Source organism: Chiloscyllium plagiosum, unplaced genomic scaffold (genome assembly GCF_037043375.1).
Source record: "Chiloscyllium plagiosum isolate Xiang-an unplaced genomic scaffold, Cpla_swu_hap1 HiC_scaffold_21, whole genome shotgun sequence".
Taxonomy (NCBI): domain Eukaryota; kingdom Metazoa; phylum Chordata; class Chondrichthyes; order Orectolobiformes; family Hemiscylliidae; genus Chiloscyllium; species Chiloscyllium plagiosum.
In genome coordinates, this window is record NW_028270159.1 from 33,297,426 (window position 1) to 33,322,330 (window position 24,905).

The following is a 24,905-nucleotide window of genomic DNA, read 5'->3' on the forward strand; positions in this document are numbered from 1 at the left end:
TTATCTGGGCCGACATGACACCAATTGTTAAAGTTCACTTGAGAATGTAACTTTAATAAAGTTCTGCGATTTTCATATAAAAGAACTGAGACCAACATGTTCATTTGAAAAGATGAGAGACTTAACAAACAATCCAGGTCTTTTTCAATACATAACTTCAGTTACATCACATTGTAAGCTCGTGCTATAAAGTCTGTGTCCTATGATGTGATACTCCACAACCACCTGATGAGGGAGTAGCGCTCTGAGAGCTAATGCTTCCAAATAAACCTGTTGGACTATAACCTGATGTTGTTTGATTTTTAACTTCATTCAGTAGAAAGTTCACGGTATCTGTTGGAAAGATGTTATGAAACTTGAAGGGTTCAGAAAAGATTTACAAGGATGCTGCCAGGGTTAGAGGATTTGAGCTATTAGGAGAAGCTGAACAGGCTGGGGCTATTTTCCCTGGAGCATCGGAGGTTGAGGTTCACAAAATTATGAAGGGCATGGATAGGATAAATTAACAAAATCTTTTCCCTGGGGTGGGAGCAGTCCAGAACTAGAGGGCATAGGTTTAGGGTGAGATGGGAAAGATATAAAAGAGACCTAAGGGGCAACTTAGGGTGGTATGTGTGTGGAATGAGCTGCCAGAAGAAGTGGTGGACGCTGGTACAATTGCAACATTTCAAAAGGCATTTGGATAGGTATATGAATAGGAAGGGTTTGGAGGGATATGGGCCGGGTGCTGGCAGGTGGGACGAGATTGGGTTGGGATATCTGGCCGGCATAGATGGGTTGGACCAAGGGTCTGTTTCCATGCTGTACATCTCTATGACTCTAATTCATCAATAGTGTTATAGCCAATTCGAATTAACGAAACGCGTATTATACCAGAAAACCTGTACAATATTTTGCCCTGCTTCTGGCCTATTAGCATGTGTAGGTAGCCACCAAACAGTCATCTTTGCACTTGGGCCAATTATTCCATATGTAACCATTTGAGTACTCGACTGCCTGTAGTTCTGAACCTTTATTCTACATAAAAAGGTAGCTGCATGACGGTTCTTTGGTAAAATAGTTGTATTTGTTTAAGATAGCAATATTCCACTTAATTTGACATTCATGATTTCATGGCACAGTGGATAAAATACATACAATACAATTGCGCAAACTGCGACCCAAGTAGTTCTGCCCAATGTTTTGTCCTTGATCTAGGTACACTGGTTAAATAAAGATTAATCACGAGCAAAACACATTTGCAGAATGGAGCCAATTTTTAATTGCTGGCTTCAGAAAAAGCACTAAGGCACTGGGTTTCGTTTTTAAAAAGGACTCTGATGTGTTTACTGATAATTTATATTAAGGTTGATGCATTTAAACTTGACCTTGAAAAGCCAAATACATTTATATGTAGTTTTTCTGTTAATGACTATGGCAGTTGAAGCCCTACTTGATCAAGCCTAGTTTCCACCACACTTGCATAGGAACAAATGGTTCATCGTTACATCTTTCAAAATATAGATTTTTTTGGCAAGACTGTTAGCAAAAGGATTTGTGCTGCTTCCACTTACCTTTTTAAACATTGAATTCATGCATTTTTAAATCATACCACTTCCTTTCTTCTAATGCAACATTTCTTTTCAATACAATGTCACAAAACAATTAAAAAGTACATTATCCATGAAAAAATGTTGGTCTTTTTCCATTGCTATTTACAATTAGTGTAAATTATCTCACCACAATGAAAACAATGCAGCATTTTCCTAAATTTTTTCTTTCAAATGAAAACACACATTGTACTGAAAATATTCCTGCTTGACACATGTGCTATGACACATCTCTAAAGCAGGTGGGACCTGAAGCCATGTCTTCTAGCCCAGAAGCAGGGATACTACCATTGCTCCAGAAGAGCCCTTTGGTTGTGCAGTCGAGGGTTAGAGAACATAGCCTAAAAATTAAAAACAACATTTTTGAAGTGAAGTTGGTAAACACCTCCACACATGTACACAATGTTAGAAACATGAAAGTCTTGTCCACAGATGTAATGTTAAATTTTATTAATTTTGCTCTGTGATTTTTTTTTGTTTTAGTTGCTCATTAACTAAAAGTATTTAAGGCATATGAAACAAAGGAATCTTACGAAGTTTGTCAAATGTTCAACCATGTTCTCACTGATGGACAAATTACAAAATGAGCTAATCCTGACCTTAGTCAGGAATTCTAATGCTTAAAAGTGTTAAAATTATGCATATATTTGGGCAACTTTATCATTCTAAGTGCAACAAGAGTTTAAAGTCATAGCTTAATGTATTGTAAACTTTGCGTAAAATCAAAATTTACAATTGAGAATTGTTTGCATCTTTTAAGATGTGGTGAAAGCGAAATGTGTCATATGCTTCTCACAATTTGGTACTATCCTAACTCGAGTTAAGAATGTTCTAGGATAACAGCAAATGGAAGATTAAGCAGACTGCAATAATTGAGTAGGTTAAACTATTAGAGAAGATTAATTCTGCAGAAACACTGGAAATATTTTGTTAGAATTACCCACGGACTTAAATCTCTAGCTCGTTTGGAATTCACCCTGATTCTCCCTGGCAACACGGTTATCCCATTAAGAGATTAACAAGTGAAATTAGAGGGCGAGGAAAGAATGGCTGAGTTAATATATTTTGAAGAACAGGTTCTTCATGTTCAGCTGATTTTTCAGATGCAGAATTTAAAAGAACGATATTCATTTTTGATTCTGAATGTAATATTTTAACAATGTGGACATCACTGGTGTTTAGGCTTTAATCTTTGCTCATCTGTTTGCTAAATTACAATGCTTGTAACTACAAGACCATTTAAATATCATTTATGTTTGAGAACTCAAATGATTACTCAACACATTCAGGAATTTTTGATTTGGTTTAGCTATAGTTAAATTCCAGCATGAGCTTTATTTTATTATGAACCTTAATAAAATAATCCTTGTGTTTAAAAGTACAATATATGCAATTCCAGGTCTGTGAATTCTTGTTGCTTACCTGTCTGTGTTGATATATAGGTCTTAGGGATGTGTCACCAGGTACAATGAATTTAGGAGAAGAAGAGTTTGCAATGGAAAGATGTATTTTGTCCTTATCTACACACAGGCAAACAAATAAACCACTTCACGGGAGAGGCAATAGCATAATGCCATTATCACTGTGCTGTTGATCCAGAGAGCCAGGTAATATTCTGGGGACCTATGTTTTAATCATCTATGGTGAAATCATTGAATACTTAAGAGTGTAGAAGCAGTCCATTCAGTCCATCCTGACCTTCCAAACAGCATCCCACGCAGAACCATTTCCCTATCCTATCCCTGTAAACCCTGCATTTCCCAAGGTTAATCCACCTAAACTGAACAGCTTTGGACTCTGGGAGGAAACCAGAGCACCCAGAGGAAACCCACAGGGGAACATGCAAACTCCACACAGACAGTGACCAGAGGGTGGAATTGAACCCAGGTTCCTGGCACGATGAGGCAGAAATGCTAATCACTCAGCTACCACACTGCACCATGCATGGAATGTGACTTCAATAATTTTTTAAAACTCTGGAATTAAGACTCTCCTTATACCCTTAAATCTATTGTCAACTGTCAGAAAAACTCATCTGGACACATTGACACGTGTCTTTTATAGAGGGATAACCTGGTGTGGCTCAGACAGTGACACCCTCACTCCACAAACGAATTTAAAAAACTGCAGCTGCAATGATCTAAAACCATGAACAAATGTGTGGAACTGTACTGAAGCTCACATATTTCCACATGCATTAATAATCTTTAGGAAAGAAACTTTGTGTTCAATCTGTTTCAAGTAGCTTTGATCAAATTGATGGTGCTTCACTGACTTTTTCAGTCATTATTATTTTATAATACAAATGTCGTTTCAGGTCATTTGGTCGAGATATTCACAGTTTTCTACCACTTTTGACCAAATTTATAATTAGCAGCACATTTTAACAGCAAGTTATAAAAAGTCAATATTTTTGATTGGTGCAAGTTAAATTTTTTTTGATGTTTGGTTTAATAAAGTGTATTTGTATTCAGTATAGCATCTGTATTAACACCTTTTTGGACAGTCACCCAATGCATTAAATAGAAAACAGTAATAAAAATTGCAGAAAGATGTAAGTATGCAGAACAATCATCCCTGGAAGGCTTTTATATGGCTTCTGTGTAAAATTGTGGTATGAAGAAGACAAGTTTTTTCTGAAGGCTATTAAAGATGAAGATCCAGTCCATTTGTTTCTCACAGGTCTTCTGCGCAATGTGGCAGTTTCTGTTCTGAAACAAGAGTTGCAGGAGTACACCATTGCTAATTAACAAGTCTTGATCAGTGGGTATGCCACAAAATACCCAATTCCAGCTCCAGCGATTACACTTAGGAAGACCCATACATTGTAGGACATGGCACAAAGCATCAAAAAGTAGCTGAGGACAACCTGGATAATGTGCAAAACAGACTGGAGTACATGAACCCATATCCACCTGCAATATTCAATAACAATTAAGTAGAGTTATGTTAATATTTTTGCATTTTTTAAAGGCACTACTAGTAATAAGCTCTTTCCACTTCTCATGCTGTATTGCATTTAAATACTACTTGGCACCAATTTTCTAGGCTACGTCTGTTCATTGATTTGAATCTTCTTGCTTCCTAATTGCATATAAACATGAAAGTGGCAAGAGTTCAGTCTGATGTGGCTAGGATTGTGCATCTGACTTAAATATCCTTCTGTTTCAAATATTGATGATCAAAACGTGAAATCAAATTTTTTTCAGGCAATTATACACAATAGTCATGAAAAATGTATGCATTAGAAATAGCCAATTGATTTCACCAGGGTTTTGTGATGGTAAAATGATACAGTACCATGGATTGAGGAGAATTACCTGCGACAATTGGATAGGAAACCAAACAACTGTGTTGCCATTCCCACTTAATCAGCATGGCCTCACGACAGAGATTCAAGCCACAATCCATCAGAATCACCAGTTGACAACATTCAGGGTTTGAAACATACATTTTGACAACAGATACTACCAGAGACACAATGATGCCAATCAGACCTAACTGAATATTGAATAACAAGCAGTTCAGAATTGTAGAGAGGAGTTCTTCTACTAAAGAAATTCTAAAATCATGATTACATTCGCCATTTCACTTTCTACAACATGGGGGACCTTTTGTTTGTGTAGCATATCTACTGGCTGTTTGAGCGCAGAGGGCAATGTTTTGGGGACTGGCCCCATTCTTGTTAAATGTTGATTCATCACACGCTGTACCAAGGCACACGTCAGTGGGGATGCTGAAAGGATGTTTCCCCTAGTGAAAGAGACTAGAACACAGTTTATAAATAGGTCTCTCATTTAAGCAGGAAATGAAAAGCAATGTTTTCTCTGATTGTTGAGAGATTTTGGAACTCCAATAGTGGTGGAGTTTAGGTGATTCAATATTATTAAACTACAGGTAAATAGATTTGACTAACATTGGTATTAGTGACTAGATTAGAGTGGTGCTGGAAAAGCATAGCCAGTCAGGCAGCATCCAAGGAGCAGGAAAATTGACGTTTTGAGCAAAAGCCCTTCAGTCCTGATGAAGGGCTTTTGCCTGAAACATTGATTTTCCTGCTCCTCGGATGCTGCCTGACCGGCTGTGTTTTTCCAGCACTACTCTGATTTCCAGCATCTGCAATCCTCACTTTTGCCATTGGTATTAGTGAGTATCAGGAGTAAGCCAGAAGATGAAAGTGAGATCACAATTAGATTAGCCATGATCATCTTGAATGGAAGAGTAGGCTCAAGGGAGGGAAAGGCTAGATTTGTAAGTTTATATCCAGTGGGAATCATGCCAAGTTCCTTGTTTTCCTGTCAGGGTTCATTCCTCTGATCTCTGTCAAGTGATAGCTGCTGGTCATGCATCTGTGTGGACAATTGTTGAATGCACATTAAGCTCAGTTATGATGTGCGCCTTGTTAAATAACCAACGGATCCTTGCCATCTGAAATATAGGGGCATTGACAACCATAAGGGAAGTGAGGAATGAAGCAAAAACAATTTCAGCCCATGAGAGCTCATTTTTCCAGCATTGTTACTCTTGTACCTTATGATGCATGAAAAGTAATATCTTGATCGAGGCACCGAAGGATGCCAAACATCTACAGAATCTCATTATAGTGAGGACCAATGCTTTGAGGAGGTGAGTAACAGAAAATCATGATGTGGGTGAAAAACTGTTGCATAAACATAACCTGAATGAACATACTGAAACCTAAAGTTAAAGGTCTTATTATACAAGTTGTGGAAAGCCACATTACTTAACAGCAAAATGCCCAAACTTGTTATGCAGTTAGGGCATTCTTTAATTGTTTGATGTCATTTTTAGGTAGACCCAGAGACTTACTTCCAAAGTTTTTTCTATTTGCTTAATTTCATAATTCAATCACGTCTCCATTTAATTACTAAGTATGTTTCTCCTCTACTCTAAATCCCACATGCTGAGTTTAAACTGGTATGTGTGTTTTTATTTCTACTGAGCCAGGAAATAAATTGTTCCCTTTGTCTCTGATAAAGTTGAATTGTTCTTATGGTTGTTTTAACTTTAATAATATGACTATATATTGGTAAGTTGTGCTAGCTGTCCGACAAAGAAACTCAGATAAAATAGTGACGGATTTTTGTGAAACTTTATTGAAAATCACACTCTTTGCATTGCAAAATATTGACAATACAGTAGTTCCTGAGTTAGATCAGAAACATGCTTATGTTTTGAATCCAACTGTAGCTTCTGGCACTTTTAAATTTGAAAACCCAATGGAAAAGTCACTGTGCAAGACACTGACAATATTGAAAGAAAGAAAGGAGTTCAATCAAGTTGTGGAACTTGTGCAATGATGCAGGGTAGGCATAGGTAGAATCATAGAATTCCTCCAGTGCAAAACAGGCCATTTGACCCAGAAAGTCTCCACCAACCCTGTGAATAGCATCCCACCCAGACCCAGACTCTTGCCCTCTTGCCCTCATGGGCGGCACGGTGGCCCAGTGGTTAGCATTGCTGCCTCACAGCGCCAGAGTCCGGGGTTCAATTCCCGCCTCAGGCGATTGACTGTGTGGAGTTTGCACATTGTCCCCGTGTCTGCGTGGGTTTCCTCCGGGTGCTCCGGTTTCCTCCCACAGTCCAAAGATGTGCAGGTCAGGTGAATTGGCCGTACTAAATTTTCCATAGTGTTAGGTTAGAGGAACGGGTGGGTTGCGCTTCAGCGGGTAGGTGTGGACTTGTTGGGCCGAAGGGCCTGTTTCCACACTGTAATGTAATCTAAAAATATCTTTGTTAACCCTGCATTTCCCATGGCTACTGCACCTACCTTACACATCCCTGAAGGGCTTATGCCCGAAACGTCGATTCTCCTGTTCCTTGGATGCTGCCTGACCTGCTGCGCTTTTCCAGCAACACATTTTCAGCTCACCATGCAATTTAGCCTTGCTAATCCACCTACTCTGTAAATCCTTGGACTGTGGAAACCAGTGCATCTAGCAGAAACCCATACAGACCTTGGGAGAATGTGGAACCTGATGATGTGAGACAACAGTACTAATCACCCACAAGAGGTGAAAGAATATTGCTTGTTTTCTTTTATATATTGGTGACCTTGGGTTATCAAGATATTGTCATCATTCAAGGATAGGTTTATTTTTCTCTCTTGCCCAACCATCCACATCTCTATAGATGTGACCTCATCAAAAAACATTTTTGAACACCTAGCTCACGCTAAGTTCCAGTAACCCCCCAACCTATACCCCAGCCCGTTCACTATGTTCACTGACAGTCATTGGCTCCTGGTCCAACAACACCTCTACTTGATTTTTTTTGTCTTTTCTCCTTCCCTTGCTCTTTCCCACTCACTCAAGCATTTCGCTCTTTTAAATCATGCCTCTTACATGCTCAATTTTTATCCTTCTACTGATAATATTCATGTTGAGTTATCTCCGGTGTCCTAATTGATATTTATCCCTCAATCACTATATGAGATGATTTGGTGAATTCTATAATGCAGTTTGTGAGAAATTTGCTGTGCATAAATTGTTGCATGTCCTGTATTAAAATATCAACCATATTGCAGAAGGTAACATGTTTTTGCACATTCTGAGGTTATCAAATCCACTAATAATGCAAGTCTTCCTTTCTCATCCTAAACCCATCTGGTTGTCATTTGCTGTCTCACAACAAGAACAACTTGTATTTATACAACACCTTTAAATGCAATGGAAATTTACTCAAGCACTAGTATATGAAGTTTTATAGTTATTAGAAAGGATGACCAGAAATATGAATAAGTAGCTGGGTTGTTGTGAGGATTTTTTTTAATAAAAGAAAAACCATGTTAGACAAAAGCGAAAAAAAGGTTAAGGAGGGACTGCCAGAGCTTTGGAACTCAACACTTTGGCTGCCAATGGGGGAATGTGTTTAAGGGGCCACAATCAAAGATATCATGTCATTTGACAGAGATGGAGGAAGTTATTGCAATAGGAAGGATTTAGCTCAGAGGGAATTATAAACCAGGCAAGAGTTTTAAAATCACTGCATTAACCAGGAGTTGATGTAGTCAGAGAGGATAGAACGGCGAAGGAACCTTGTCACAGTTAGGATGTGCAGTGCAGAGTTTTGGACAGTGGAAAATTAAAAGCTGATACTAACTGCTTTGCAATAGTTGATTCCAGAGGCAAAACTGCCTTTTTAATGTGCTGTCTTAAAAAAAAATATTTGAGAATAATTTCTAATAGTCCTGAGAGACACCTTAGCATGTTGACTATTTGACAGGTGCTACATAAATACAATTGTAAGATGGAAATATAGGTTCTTAATTAACCTGCCCTGACATGATTTGCCAAGGCTCCAGGGCAGATGGAGCTTGAAACATTTCTACAGTGCATTTGATTTATTCTAAATGGATTTTAGTAAGGCTTTTAACAAAGTCCCATAACGCAAACCAATCAGAAAACTTCATGGTATCCCTCAAAAAAGCCACCAGCTGGAACCAAAGTTGATTCAGTAGCAGGAAGGAAAAGGTAATGGTCAATGAGTCTTTTGTAGTTAGAAGGCTATTTCCAATTGAGTTCCACAGGGCCCTTCACTAAGATGCTTGATTCTATGATCTGTGTCAGTGATGTAGATTTAAATGGGGTTGGGCACCCAATTAAGTTTGCAGATGACATAAAAATTATTTGTACAGGGTGAGAAATATGAGTTCAGGAAGAAATCAAATGAATGGTCTAGTGGAGAAATGGGTGGCAAATGGAATTCAATCTACAAACTGAGGTGTAATGCATTTAGGGAAGGGTAAATCTGTCTAGGGCTATGCAATGATGCACTGACAAGTGCTGAGTAACAGACACCTTGAAGTGCATAACCACAGTTTCCTGAAGGTATCAGGACAGATATTTAAGGTGGTTAAGAAGACCTATTTGATGCTTTCCTTTACTATCTAACCCATAGAATATAAGAGCATACAGCTTATCCTCAAACAGAGTAAAACACTTGCTTTGCCACAGCAAGCTGATTGTTCGGTTCAGGTAACTAAATTAGAAGAATCATCTCTTCACTGGAGCGGGTACAAAGATTTTCAAGAATGTTGCTAGAAATGGAAAATGTCATCTTGAAGGCAAGATTGGATAGTCTAGGGCTCATTTATTTGTAACAGAATAAACTGAAGGAAGATTTAACTGACATTTTTAAAATGGAGCTGCTTGATTCCAGTGTATTAAAAGGAACTATTTCAGTTAGCAAAGAGCTCAATGATAAGGGGAAGAGATTTAGAATAGTTGGCAGAAGGATTAGACGGGATTAGAAAGGATAATTTTTCAGATCAAGGGTAAGGAGAGTTTTTAATAGAACAAGAAGCTCTCATCATGTATTAAAACTACTTCGGTTTTAGTACTTTCAATGCTCACCCAAGAGCTGAACAGCCTAAAAACTGAAAAGTGCGATTAGTGTGGAGAACTCTTTCAGCCAACTTGAGTACGATGGGCCAAATGGCCTCCTGGGGTGCCAATTTTCTGCGATTCTATACAGAAGTATTGAACTTGTTGGGTGTCATATTGTTCCTAGCATTTCTGAGTTTAATTTTGTTCATGTATTTACCATGTGAAGAATGATTTCGCAACAAAGAGTCTGTCATTACAATTAAACCGAGAGAAGAACATGAATCACCTCACAAAATAAAAGGTAGAAATTACCATGGGTGTCAGCTTGCATCTAAAATGCCAACAGAACTAATAATAATAAAGAAATAGATCAAAGAATAACCAATCACCTTTTACAGGAGGTTTTCTGAGAGTTTGGATTTATAGGTAGCGTCTCTGCTGTTTCATCTTGAGGGTTAGGTGGTGATGCCATCAGATCCAATATTTTCTTGTCCAGTTTCACTGTTTCCACTTTTAGCATTTCATATAAGACTGTCATAAGCAGAACAATCACCACTGTCAGCACCATTCCTTCAAGTAAAAGGAAAGGTTTAGTCAATGACACAATGAATTTTCGGTGCCAAGTTCAAAACAAGACACAAAGGAATTACTGAGCTAAAAGCAGAATTGTGATTACTGTATACAATTGGGTCTAATTAAGAGAAACACTCCAATTAAGACTTAAAAATAAATTTTCATAGTACAGGCAGTCGCTGACTTGGGAATATCCAACTGACAAACACGATCCCATACAGGCGAGAATTAATATTTATTTAAGATCTGACCTGCAAAAAGTCGCTTGTACTTAAGAATAGCTATTTTGCGCTATATTGTGTTCTGAACTGCATATGAATCAACTTACAAATGTACTCAAGAATGAAATCCATTAGTAACTCAGTAGATAGGTTAGTGATTGATATGCAGCCAAAAACCTTTAGAGGTCCCTATTCCATCGATGTTGACTTGTTCTACATCAGCTAATTGCTCTACCATTGACTGTTTGCTTTCAGCTACCAAAGCCCGAGACTGCACTTTTTTCTCTCTAACTAGCATCCTCCTTTAAGTCAAAGTTATTTGAAATAAAAACCTGTTGGATTAAACCAGGTGTCATGTGATTTTTGACTTTGTTCACCCCAGTCCAACACTGGCACCTCCACATCATACCCTCCTTTGAGACACTCCTTCAAACCCAAATCTTTGACAAGTTTTTAGTCTTTAGTTTTATCTCTGCCATATGGTGCTCAATGTTAAATGTTGTTTGACCTTTTCAAGAAGCATCTTGGAGTATCTTCTACATTGAAGATGCTATGTAAATGCAAGTGCGTTGACTTGAAACATTCTCTTAGTTTTATGGCTATCCCAATTGGATATGTTTGCAGCTGGGGTGTGGTGAGTTATAACTAGCCACCTAATTGAATTAACACAGAATTTGTTTGAATTACTAACACGTTATGAAGTTAATTCAGTACTGCATGATAAAGCAAACATACTTGATAATAATGAATTACCTGCATGTCATTAAATGAAGTTGCTACTTCCATTAAGTCAGCTGCAAATTATGAAATTACACTTTTTGTCTCTCTTTTCCACAATTAGTGAATTTAATGTCACCATATTGCCTTCGTTTCTTCTCTTCAATTCTATTACATTTCTGGCTTTCTCAGGAAAATAGTGCAAATAGTGTAACCTTCTCAAATCTGTCCATTTACAAATATAACCAGACCACAAAAGTCAAAGCAGGAGTCACACTGGAAATGACTGTACAGAAATGAGTATGGTTAAGAACAACATTGATGTTGCATAGAAAATTTTAAGCATCTAGCATATCCAATGGTAAAATTTCAATTACTAAAATTAGTTTTCTTAATGCCTTTTCCCTCTGTGCACAAATTGCAATGCCTATACCATGCATAAATAACTTGGTGCTTCAAGGTGAAAGCAGACACTTTCTCGTCCGCCAATTGTTTAACTTTATTTAGCCATTGAAAATACAAGTCTTTTTCCCTATGGTTTATGGGCCAGACAATTAGTATCAGGGTGGAATTGATGTTGAATGGAATATCCCACAAGGCATAAGATAATATTGTAACTACAGAACAATATTTGCAAATGATGAAGTGCCACTGACTTCTCAGAAGAGAAAATAAAGGAGTGGGGTGTGCCAGGTGTTAACCATGGCTCAATAGTACACTCCCTTCTGAGTCAGAATGTTGTTGGCTCAAGTCCCAGGACAGAGAACAAAATATGCTTTCCAGTAAGAGGGAGTAACACACTATTGGGCACAAAACCCTTAAAATAAGGTCCTGTCTCCCTCCCATTTAGACATAAATCATTCCATGATACTATTTTTGAAAGATCATCTGGTCATTATCAGATTACTATTTCTGGAGTTTAGCTATGTGTAGATTGGCTATCATGTTTTCTACATTATATCAGTGCTTACATTTGAAAAGGATTTCATTGACTCTGAAGCACTTTGGGACACTCAAGTCATGAAGGCTGCAATAATATGCACTATGTTTCTTTAATGAAGCATATAATACCAATGCAAATCCATAAAATGTACAATAAAAAACTTGCAGAACATGGAGGTAAAACAAATAGTTTATGTTCAAATACTGCCTTTTTGCAATGAGTAAATTCAGTACCTGCTACAGAGTGAATATTCCAGAAGTCAAATAATAGTACCACCTGATCAGATGCGAAGAAATACATCTGCAATGCATAAGAAAAGGTGAAACTCAATTTGTAAAACTAAAAGTAAATTTTATGTGATGTGTATATTTTCACAGACATCACATCAGAGGGCCCAAATTGCACTAACTAAAATGTGAAAGACAGTTCTGAATGAAGTCTGTACAGAACTAATTCCATGCTATGCACCAGGCTTTCAAACTACTAATGTCAGAGAGATGGAGAGACATGGCTGTTTGTGCGATATTTGTTTCCCTGATATACTCCTACACCTGACCAATTCTCTTGAAATGGTATTCAACATGACTGGTACTCACCTTCCCAGCATACCATTGGGCTTTTTTTGTGCTGTGGGAATGGTGTACCTTTGTGCCAGAAGGCCTGGGTTTCAAGTCCCACATGCACTGGAGGCATGTAATAATATTACTGAACAAGTTAATTAGAAACTGTCTACCGTAGAGCTGAAGGAACATATGTGCTATTTGTCCTTCAAATAGCTAGGTGCCTATTCAATGCCTGTAAGCATATGCATCTGTGTGATTATTTCCTCTAATGGGATTTGTATATTATGGAAAGAGCAAACTAATTCAAGGCAAAAATAGTTAAAACAAAAAAAATTAGCCAGAAAACAAAATATACTTGGTAAGATGGCAACTAAATTTAAAGGCATTGACCAAATTTCATTTCTTTCAAAGTCTTTGGCATAGTACCTTTGATTGTTTAAGCCCACACTCCTTCCCATACGCTGGGCAAAGCCAAATGACCAATGAATGTGTCAAATCAGTTGCAAAATGACCATGCTTTTGCATGGTTAGCTTGAATTAGCCATCCCAGAACTTTCTCTAACATCTTCAAGCTCTGGTGAAAGATCATGGATCGAAAATATTAATACTATTTCTTTCTCTGATCTATCTAGTTTGCTGAATATTTACAGCAGTTACCTTAGGCTTCCAACACCAACAATATTTTTTTCTGGAAATAAGTTGGTATTTGGCAGTCTTCAAGATTAAAATTTTAACAATGAAATTAAACTTGAATTTATTTAATAACATCACAAAAAAAATAATGTTTCTAAAACAATTGCAGCTTGTTGCACCTTTAATACAATAAAATGTCCCATGGCACTTCATGGCAACATTACACATCAATAATGACAGCGCTGGAAGGAGGTACTGAAGCAGATGAGCAAAACATAAGCCAAGGTAGCATCTTATTGGGAGGAAAGTGAGCAAGAAAAGTATGGAGATTTATGGAAGGAATTCCAGACTTTAGGCTTGGATATGCGAAAGTGAGGACTGCAGATGCTGGAGATTAGAGTCGAGAGTATGGGCTGGAAAAGCAGGTCCGGCAGCATCCGAGGAGCAGGATAGTCGACGTTTCGGGCAAAAGCCCTTCAGGAATGAGGATGATAAAATAGTTACAGAGTAAGTGATTGTGTTGGGGATTGGCACCGGGTGATAAATCCAGAGATCTAACTTTCACGATAGCGGATGGTGAAATTTGAATTTAAAGTCTAATGAACCATTGTCAATTGCCATATCATCTTCCAGGAAAGGAAATCTGCCATCCTTTCTTGGACAGGCCTATGTGTGACTCCTGGCCCACGGCGGTGGGTTTGACTCTTAACTGTCCTCTGAAATGACCTAGAAAGTCACTCAGTCTCAAAAATAGGAAGGAAACCTGGCACCAACCCCAATGCTGAAAACAATTGCTTCCTAACTTCTGCCAAAATTACAAGTTCTCTCTGAGGAGTCAAGAAACACCCTGATATTGTATGCAGTATGACTGCATCCCAGACAACACTACTGCCATCGCTGAGTATGTCCTGACCACTGCAGCAGAGGTGGTGGGCATAGTAGTCTATAGGAGGGAATTTCCCCAGAACTGCTCAACATTGACTCAGTACCATGATGAAGTGCCCGGATAGCACATCAAATATGATAAAGGAAACCTGCTGTTTACCACATGCCACTATCCCACACTTGCATCCTACCCCTACCACCAAGCTGATCAGTACTGCTCCATTTTGTACAATAATTGAAGAAAGAACTGTAGCTAGTAAAGGTGTACAGTGTACCCTTGATGGGAACATCCATGTCCATCACCAAGAGTGGCACAGCAGCACCAATATTGGCTGAACTGGTCAAATCTAACAAAAAAAAGCTGCAGGTGCTGAAGGAACTGACCAAGGGGAAAAGCATCCTGACCTCATCCTAACTGATTAGCTTACTACAGATGTCGACAGTGTCAGTAATCACCACCTTGTGGAGATGGAGTCTCACTTCACATTTGACAATATCCTCCATTATACTCTGTGGCATAATCGCCACACTAAATCTAATAAATTCCATAAGATCTAGCAGTCCAAGACTGAGCATCCATAAAGTGCTGTGGGTATCAGCTGGAGCAGAATTACACTCTACTCCAATCTGCAATCTCATGGCCTGGTCCATTCCCTTCTCTACCACTACCATCAAGCTAAAGGATCATCCCTGGCCCAGAATATGGGGGAGGGCATGCCAGGCATACAGTCAAATATAGGTAATGACGAGGTGTCAACCTCCTAAAGCTATAAAACACCACTATAGGCACATCAAATAACAAAAGCTGCAGGTTAGATCGTGATAGATGGGGCCCAGCAATACTACAACTACTAGATCTAATCTAAGCTCTGCAGCATTGCTATGTCGAGTTTCTTTTTATCTCCCCAGCACCCATGCCATGTGTATGCAGGCGTAGGTCACAGTGACGAAACAGAGTGCAGAAACTTTATTTGTACTCCACCATCAGGAAGAGAAAACACCCGAGTGGCCAGTGATAAGCAGTAACCTTTTCTTCAAGGGCAATGCCTACGTGAATGAAAAAGTGAAGGGGAGGGCAGGGGTTAAATCAAAATAGAGTTGGCCAAGTCAAGTTATAAATGGTGGTGGATAATTAAACAGCTTACTGGAGAAAATGACTCCACAAATATCCCCATCCCCATCCCCAATGATGGCAGTGCCCAGCACATCAGTGTAAAAGGGAAGGCTAAAGCATTTGCAGTGACCTTCAGCCAGAATGGCCAAGTCGATGAGTCATCTCCACCTCCTCCAGTGCTCCCCAGCATCACTGATGCCAGTCTTCAGCCAATTTCATTCACTCCACATGATATCAAAAAAGTGGCTGAAAAAAAATCAGTAAAGGATAGCAGACCTGAGTATATCCCAGAAATATAAGTAAAGATTTGGGCTCCAGAATTTGCTTTGTAATGAGTAAGGATTTGCCTATATGTTTACAACACTGGTTTCTACCTAACAATGAGGAAAATTGCCCAAGCATGTCCTGTGTACACAAAGCGAGACAAATCCTGTTCATCCAATTACCACATCAGTCCACTCTTAATCCTCACTAAAGTGATGAAAGGACTCATTAACAGTGTCATCAAGCAGCACTTGCTTGATATTAACCTACACCCTGACACTCAGTTGGGGCTCTGCCATGGCCAGTCAGCTCTTGACCTCATAACTTTGCATCAAATATGGGCAAAGAGATGTACTCCAAAGGGTAGGTGAGAGTAACTACCCTAAACATCAGTCCCACATTTTATGGAGAATGGCTTCAAGGAGCCTGAGCACATGAGATCCAATGGTAATGAGTGGGAAATGCTCCACTGTTTGGGGTTATCCCTAGGACAAAGGGACATAGTCATGGTTGTTAAGAGGTGCCTTATGATGATAATTTAGTGGAGACTTAGTTTAAAGTAGCTTGTAGGGCATCAACCAGCAGTGACTGTTTTCCCAATAGTGTCTATTGATATAGGGTGTGTTCATTTTACTTGTAAATAATTGCACCAATGAAGCAAAATTACTGTTTACTTGTCAAGATGTTTCTTGTTAAACCTGACTTGATGGTTATCCTCATCAACACTAGATCATTTCATACTTCAACTAACCCACACACAAAGGCTCGACCAGCAATGAGGATGATTGAAATCAGATGCTCAAGAAACCAGAGGATTAGGGGAGTGGAGATATCTCAGAGGTTTTGGGGGGGCTAGAGCAGATTAGAAGTGGAAAGGGTCAAGACCATGGAGCTATTTGAAATAAATAATGAAAATATACAAACCGAGTAACAGATTAACCGGGACTCAGGAGTGGAGTTAGATTATGTTATGGCAATAGAAATAGGTGGTGTTAAGTGTTCCTGTGTATATTGGATGGGAAAGTCATCTATGCCACCAAGGTTATGAACTGCTTGGTTCAAACTCAGGTGCCAGGAAACAAGATGAATCAATGACTAGGGAGTAGAGTTTCTGTACTGAAACCAACACAACAACAGATTCAATCTTCTCAATACCTTGTTGCAAGAAATTTCAACTCAAGTGCTAGATTTCAGATAAGCAGCCTGATAATCATACATAGTGAAGGGTTAAAAATGATTGCAGTGAGCTAGAACTGAATGGCATCACCATTCATGTGGAAACTGTGGTTTTTGAATTTTCCCACAAGAGGACACATCCTTTCCACATGCACCATCAAGAGCTTAGGATCTTGTATGTTTCTAAACAAGTCACCCCTTACTAGTCTAAACTCCAGTGAACACGAGTTTAGACTATCTAAACTTTCCTCAAAGGTCTATTTCAAGCATTAGCCTAATAAATGTTTCTGAACTGCTTCCCATCCACTTACATCTGTCTTTAAGTGTTCTTAAATTTGTGATGTAACAAATATGGAAATGAAAGGGAGGTTGGTGATTTGGCAATTGTGTGCAATGTAGTGGATCAATGTTTTTGTGAGGGCGAAGTATTGATAGTAGCTTTGAAGGAGACGATGACCCGTGCAGAAAGAGATTTATTAAGATTATCAGTTAGCATGAGAGTGACAGAAGGATGGCCATTTATCATAATGACGTAAAGACAGCCATAGCTCAGTACAGTGGAACTGACTTTGATAAAATGTGACCATTTAATACTTAATATTGTAACTTATAATAGAGGAACAAAGTAGCTTCCCCACAGATTTCTCTTGAGTTTGCTTTATTCATGTAACGTAGAAGTAAAAACAAATTGTTAGTCATAAGGACATTGTCACCTCCCCAGAGAGAAAAAAAATCATAATTAGGAAGTATTAAACAAACATGGAAAATTAAACGTATCCAAAATTTAATAAAGTAACAGGAATAATTCTGCACTGTGAACTCATTATATTCAGATGTTGGATTGATTAGTCTATATATTTTAATTTTAGAGAGGTATTGCATATTTACTCAATTAAATGAGATGCTTTCCATGCAGAAAGTATTATACCGAATTACTATATGTCAACTGGCAGCCTGGCACAGTGATAATGCCACAGAAACAACCATTCCAACAGTTTATGTTCATAATCTTGATTCCTAAGGCTAGAAATTTGAAATAAAGATTCCAAGGATAGTGAAAAACAACTTGAAGAATCTTTTTCCTGCCAATAAGGAGGTATTGAGTTGATCTTTGGCTGTCGTCATTAGTTGTCCTTTGATCATTGGATGATGTCTCCTTAAGTAACAGGTTTCTGCCACTGGCCTTTGTGTGACAATTGTCAACTCTCAGCTCTTTGATTCTGTAAGACAACACTACCACAAATCAAACAAGGCTTCCAAGTGTTTTTGTAGTAACTACACATATATGAACAAAAATTGGGAACAGGAATGGTCCACTTGGCTTCTCAATTCTGCTCTGCCATTCAAAAAGGTTATAAGATCAACATAGCTACACATTCTTGTATACCTGATCACTTTTCAACCACTTGCTTAACAAGAATCTATCCACCATTGCCTTGAAGGCATTCAAAGACCCTGCTCACACCACATTATTGAGAAAGAGAATTCTGAAGACTCATGACCCTGAGAGCTGGAGAAATGCAAGTTGTCTTATTTTTAAACAGTAAACATTAGAGGAAGAGATTCCTCTAAAGAGGAAATATATTTTACACATCTCCCTTATTAAGATCCCTTTGGATCTTATATTTCAATCAAGTCACCTTAAATTCCAATGCACATAAGCCTAACCTGTCCAAACCTTTCTTATAAAACAACCTATCCATTCTAGGTTTTAGTCTAATAAACATTCCCGATCTGCTTCCAACACACTTACATACTTAGTCCTTTGACTAAGGAGACCAATACTATGACATACTATTCAAAATGTGATTCTCCTTATGCCCTTTATAACTGAATCATAACCTTGGTTCTTCTGTATTTAATATCCATTGTTAGCTTTCCTAATTACCTGCTGTACCTGTTCACTAACCTTTTGCAGTTCATGCATTAGCGCACCCAAATCCCTCTGTATCTCAGCATTGTGCACTCTTTCACCATTTACATAATGTGCTCTTCTTAATAGTATTCCTACCAAATTGGACAATTTCACATTCTCCCACAATAATCCAATTGCCAAACCTTTGCACACTCACTTATTCAATTGATATCTCCTTGTAGCCTCTTTATATCCCATTCAAAGTGTAATTTTCTCTATTTGTTGCATCTTCATGTCCTCCTCTGGAACTCTGGCAGGTTGAGAGTTAATAAATGGAACTTGGCAGGGGAAATACTTTGCAAAATTTCAGACAGTGTTCAGCATTGCAGCTGATATTCAAGTAGTTGCTTCGAGAAGGAACTACCATTTGGCCAAAGGTTATTCCATTGAATCTGAGGAGTAAACAGGATATATGCAGCAAGACACACCTACTCTCTCTCATTCCTTGCAGAAACAATAATGGGAGCCAGGAAGCAGGTCCTCTGCTCTTCATCTCAGTCATGGATAATACATCGTAAAGGAAGTGACAACAGTAAAATGGCATGATGTATTACTAACTTTAAACATTTTATTAAACTTTATCATGTAGAATACCAATTTGTACTGAATTTGTATCAAATATGAGAGCCATGAAATCTGTCAAAGCATTGGTTCCCATATTCTTAGGAACTGTGAGTATGCTGAAGGTTCTTCAGTTTTTGGCTTTCTGCCCGACCTGTGCAGTTGAAATCCAATGGCCCATTGCCATTAATGCATGTTATTGCACTGATCATGCAATACCACTTTAGTTGCAATTCTGCTATAAATATCTCTAAATGTGGAAATCCACAACTTTCCAAATTATTTACACATTTTGTATGACCCATTGATCAAAGCTATTGTCTTCACAGGCTACTGACACCCTTGCTTATTATTGACATCCTGAAGCAGCATTTCAGATATCTTAGGATGTTGTGAGTAATATTTGACCTCTATTCTATAATTTATTTATTGATTCCAAGTCGTAGGAAACCAAAGAACCAAGTGGCCCTTTATGTGACTAAGACACACCCCCTGCTGCTCCTTGGAATTTTTTCTGTGAGATCCTCTGTCCCTGCACTGTTCTTTGACCCTTTAAGATGATCTTTCATGAAATTCAGATCTACAGCCAAAGATGGGTCAAACTTGTGACGATACCGTTTTGGATAAATTATCATTCAGATAAATGAAGATTGTTACAAAGAGGAGATTTTAGCTTAAGGCACAGACTTCACTGTTTTAAGGCACAGGAAGGGCAAGGTCACTAGAATTGGCCAAATAGTCTTGGTTTTTGTAGTGATTGGAATGAGGTGGATCTTATTGTCTATGAGATCCTTGGTTGGTGTTGTTAATCTGGGCTAATCAAGAAGCCCTGACTGACAGATATAAACATGGGATTCAGAGAGTCTCTTAGCTTCAGGACTGACTCTAAACCAGCTGGTCACAGCTGTGCACATGTAAATAGAGACTGACTTGTGTGACAACATACTAGCATCTGTGCCACTATTTCAGTTTTTCTCTGTTTACAGTAGTGGCTGCAATCATAGCCATTCCACTGGGAGTTATATGTACTAGTATTGACCAGACCAAGACATTAATGTTAATAACGATTGACCACATGTCACTTTCCAAGCAACCCTCTCCAGTGATAAGAATTAGACAACAGGCCTTTAGAAATTGGGGCTGAAGTTCTTATAAACAAATTGGTATCAAGATTGAACAAACTCTCCTTCTTCCCCTAATATCTGTACCACTGTATCAGTAAATCATTATTACCTGACCTTTTCTGGACAGAAGCTGAAACTGGAACTTGGGATATCACTAGTGGTGTCTGCCAGGGCGTAACCCATTGTTAACCAGTCCCCTTGGAGCCAGTTCTTCAGGCTAAGAGCTTGCACTGAGTGTTGCAAACATGACAATCTCCAACAAGGCTGAAAGCAAATATTAGTGACAACCAGAGACCGTTCACTGGTTAATCACAAATGTTGCTCAAGTTTATTTTAAGGTTTTAAAAGCATGGTTGAAATGTCATGCTGGACGAATAGAATTTAACTTTGTTTATAGAAAGGATAAAACTGGTTCTGAATACTTTAAACAACCAATACCAGTCCCACACCCCTATCCCATGGAATCATAGAATAGCTACGGTTTGGAAGGTAACCATTCAGCCCGTTTCATCCATGCCAGCTCTCGGCTGAAGTAACTTAGTCAAGCCTACATTGCTCACCCCAGCCATCTGTCTCACCTCGTCTTTCTCTTCTTTTTATAGAGATCTACAGCACAGAGAAAAGGTCATTTAACACATTGCACCTGTGCTAGTAAAAAATAACTACCTCACTGAAATAACTCCACAGAGGCCAGTATTCCCCTTCACTTTCTTTTTTTTTCTTTTTTTCTTTTTTTCTTCTTTTTCACCCGGGTGGCCAGTGACCCCTTCACTTTCTTTTTTTTTCTTTGTCTAGGGATAGTCACCTTCAAGGAGAGTCCTTGCGCAAACACCCAAGTGGCCTGTGACAAGCAGTGCCCTTCCCATCAAAGGGCGACTGTGTTTATTTTTTTTTCCCTTCTCTTTTTTATCCCCACACTACCACCTAAGTGCGGTAGTGCTTATTTTTTCCCCCCTTCACTTTCTTTCAGGTGAATGCTTTGTGGCCATTGGTTCAAATCTCACTGACAGCTAGTGGAATTTAAGGTCAATTAAAAGGTTCAGGCTTTTTTGTAAAATGAAGCTATTCTCCGTAATGGTGACGTCAACAGCTGTCAGTGATAGTGAGTTTGATATTACACCCTTACAATAACACACTAGCTCTAGATTTCAAAACAAATCATTGTGAAGTCTAAGTTGTTACAAGTATCAAACTTTTAAAGGGAGAAACTGTGAATTGTATTTCAAACCCGGTCTAAAAACAAAATGTTCTGGAGGATTGTTTCACATATTGAATCCCTCGAGAACTAAGTTGTAGCCTGTGTCGAATTGAATTCTGTTCCTATTCCCTTGGTGTAGTACTGCTGGAGAAAAGGTGGATGATCATTACAGTGTCAACAACGAAAGGCAATAATTCTGATCAACTTATCCGATAAATTCGCAACATTGTATCCCCAACAAAACATACAATCCCAAAAATCTTGATTGCGTCTGTTCTGTCGAATTACCAAAAGTAGTTCTATAATCGCTAAGTCACACCGCTCCAAATAACAGAATTACTGCAGTCCCGTGTCAGTCACATTGGGTGCTTCTCATTTTTTTGTACTGTTGTTTGGCAAATTGGGTAAACATTTTAATTCTACATCCACCGACTTGAAGAAACCTGTCATTTTCACATCTTCTGATTTGACTCTGATACTTACAGGCATCATGCTTGCTTTGGTGTCTTTTCAATGATTTTGCAGAAGAGGGTACTTTCTTGAAGTGTGCGGGAAATAAAGAACAAGCGGTGCTTTGCATACATGTCAGTTCCGAGTTGCATATTAAAACTTGCTCGTCCAGTCACCCTTTCTGCTAATTGGGCTGGGACTCGCGATCTGTCACATGAAACTGACTAACCATGTGAGACTCCCCCTCTGGATCAGCTCGGAACTGCAGGCTGGGAGTTGTAGTTCATCAAATCCAGAGGCGCATACTGTACGATTACGTTGCATGACACCACCAAAGCAAATTCCAATGTCTTACCTTTACCGAAGCACAGTTTCAAAGAAAACTGTGAAAGTTAGTGTAGCCGCATTAGCGAACAATTCACTACCCTGACAGAAATCGAATTCAAAGTTTCTAATAGCACCAACCCGTTTTGCAAAATGCAAAATTTGAGGAAGTTCAGAGGAAGGGTCACTCGACCCGAAATGTTAACTCTTGCTTTCTCTCCACAGATACTGCCAGACCTGCTGAGCTTTTCCAGCAATCGCTATTTTTGTTTCTGCAAAGTTTACGGTTAGGGGACGGTGAAATGTGGGTACCGATCAGCATCCTAGGCAAGATGAGGTGAAGAGTTAGTACACATAAAGACGGGTTGTGTTAGCCACTGTCATTTACCAATTTGATAAAGCCTCAACCCAATGATTAAGCCATTGTAAAATTGTTTCAGCCAGACTGTCAAAAGTCAAAACAATGGCAAGTCATGGGAAGGCATGGCTCTGTGATGATTGACATTTTGATCCATGGAAAATAGGTTCTGTGGGAGGGGGGGGGGGGGGGGGTGCAATGAGGTGACATCTACCCAAACATGTCCAACCAGAGTTGGCAATTATATCCTGTGGATTGTTTAACCATTGTCATTGGTAGGACTAGCAACTTCTTTAGAGATGTCAAGAGGAAGTTGGATGGAGGGGCACTGGTCTGCTATATCCAATTCAATGCTATGTGATTAATGTTTGGACTAAAACGGAGGACATTTTACAGATTTTTTTCCTTTCCCCAACCTCCAAAGGAAAAGGTGGAAACCAGAACATCTAGTTTCATTGTCTCCCCTGGCCCACTATGATCCCTTCCCTCAAGAAAAGGCTTAGACCTCAGATTCCCTGTTATTTATGTCATTTTTATTTAATACGGGACTTATGCAGATGCCAAGGTCAGCCATGTCATGTAGAATGATCTATCAACCATATGCCAATCAATTAGTTTGCATTGGATTGTACTGCCTGAGGGTGTAGTGGAGAGAGGTTGAATGGAGGTATTCAAAAGGTATGTAATTATATGTAAAGGAGAAATGTGCAGGGTTACCAGGAGAAGGCAGAGGGATGGCAGTAAGTGAGACATTCATTGGTGAGACAGACCAGGCACAGTGGATTGAGTGTTCTGTGATTCTGCAAACTGGTTCAGCCCTGCCATTCTCTCGAGATGTGTTATTTGATCAATTGAGCTGTGTACATGAATAATCCATTTAAAAGTGCTTTAATAACTCATTTTTAATTAGGTTGAGTGAATAGTTATGACCGGCTTTGAGCCATAAATTGATTTATCTCTGTTTATTCCTAATAATTATATTGATTCAACATGTGCTTGATCATATTTGCCGTCCTTGGAAGACAAGGGTTTAATTTAAGAGAGAAGTTATAGCATTACTCTGAGTCCAACCATCTACTTTTGATTTTGACCAAACTATAAATTAGTGCCAGATGTAAATAGAATATGATGAATGTTGAGCAGACATTACTATAGAACAGCACTCCTCATCTCAAATATGAAAAGTCCCAAATGATGAAACTGAATGGACCTTGTGTAATCCCAAGGAAATACACAAGATTCTGGTTCTAACAGCACAAGATGGCATATGTCATCAGTTCAAGGCAACACAGGTGAACATCTTCAACAGATCATATGACCATTTGATCATTTATTACTACAGTGAAGTATTCTTTAATCCTGCATTATTATTATAGCTTTGACAATTCATTCTAAGACCAAAGTCAAGAGATAGCAGCCAATTATAGTAGAGGTTTAAGGCTGTTTAATTACTAGATTAACAGCTATGTTAAATTACTGAACATCAATGTGCTTGGCTTGTATTATTGTAGATTTTTTCATAGAGGTTTCCAGTGACAGTTTTACAGTTTATATTTTGTAAGGGTGTAGTGTCCTAGGCCCAAACAACTTCTGCTGCTTCATCAATGACATTCCTTTTATCATAAGGTCAGAAGTGCAAATATTCACTAACAATTGCACCATGTTCAGCAACATCCAGGACTCCTTAGATGCTGAGGCAGTCTCTGCCCAAATGTAGCAATATCTGGACAATATCCAGACTTGGACTTACAAGTGAGAATTATCGTTCATACCACACAAGTATCAGGCAATGATCATCTCTAAAAAGAGAGAATCTAACCATCATCTCTTGACATTTAATTACATAACCATCATTGAATTCCTACTATTAACATCCTGGGGGTTGCCATTGACCAGAAAATGAACTGGACTAGCCACATAAACACAGTGGCTACAAAAGCAGGTCAGAG

The 24,905-nt window shown here is 38.7% G+C and overlaps 1 protein-coding gene and 1 long non-coding RNA gene across 4 annotated transcripts; both read right to left on the reverse strand.

Moving 5' to 3' along the window:
- Positions 1-46: 46 nt before the first annotated feature.
- Positions 47-22,483, reverse strand: slc31a2 (solute carrier family 31 member 2). 3 transcript variants are annotated; one of them, XM_043720001.2, is made up of 4 exons: positions 22,308-22,483; positions 12,625-12,691; positions 10,327-10,507; positions 47-1,930 (listed from the first exon to the last, which is right to left on the reverse strand). In XM_043720001.2, exons 1-4 carry the CDS (start codon positions 22,314-22,316, stop codon positions 1,810-1,812), a joined length of 378 nt encoding a protein of 125 aa, XP_043575936.2. In that variant the 5' UTR covers positions 22,317-22,483; the 3' UTR covers positions 47-1,809. The 3 variants fall into 3 exon arrangements, with proteins under 3 accessions (XP_043575936.2, XP_043575934.2, XP_043575935.1); XM_043719999.2 differs by lacking the exon at positions 47-1,930 and adding an exon at positions 2,193-4,300 and having other exon boundaries at positions 22,308-22,479; XM_043720000.2 differs by lacking the exon at positions 47-1,930 and adding an exon at positions 4,158-4,504 and having other exon boundaries at positions 22,308-22,473.
- Positions 17,668-22,284, reverse strand: LOC122564783 (uncharacterized). The gene is made up of 2 exons (XR_006315999.2): positions 19,099-22,284; positions 17,668-18,246 (listed from the first exon to the last, which is right to left on the reverse strand). It is a non-coding gene; the product is annotated as an uncharacterized LOC122564783 (long non-coding RNA).
- Positions 22,484-24,905: the final 2,422 nt, after the last annotated feature.

Excerpts from the sequence above, each read along its gene's own strand:
- slc31a2 (XM_043719999.2), bottom strand. Across the intron at positions 10,508-12,624 it reads GAATATTCACTCTGTAGCAG|GAATGGTGCTGACAGTGGTG; the intron begins GTACTGAATTTA and ends TTTTACTTGAAG. Across the intron at positions 4,301-10,326 it reads CAGAAAACCTCCTGTAAAAG|AACAGAAACTGCCACATTGC; the intron begins GTGATTGGTTAT and ends CTCTTGTTTCAG.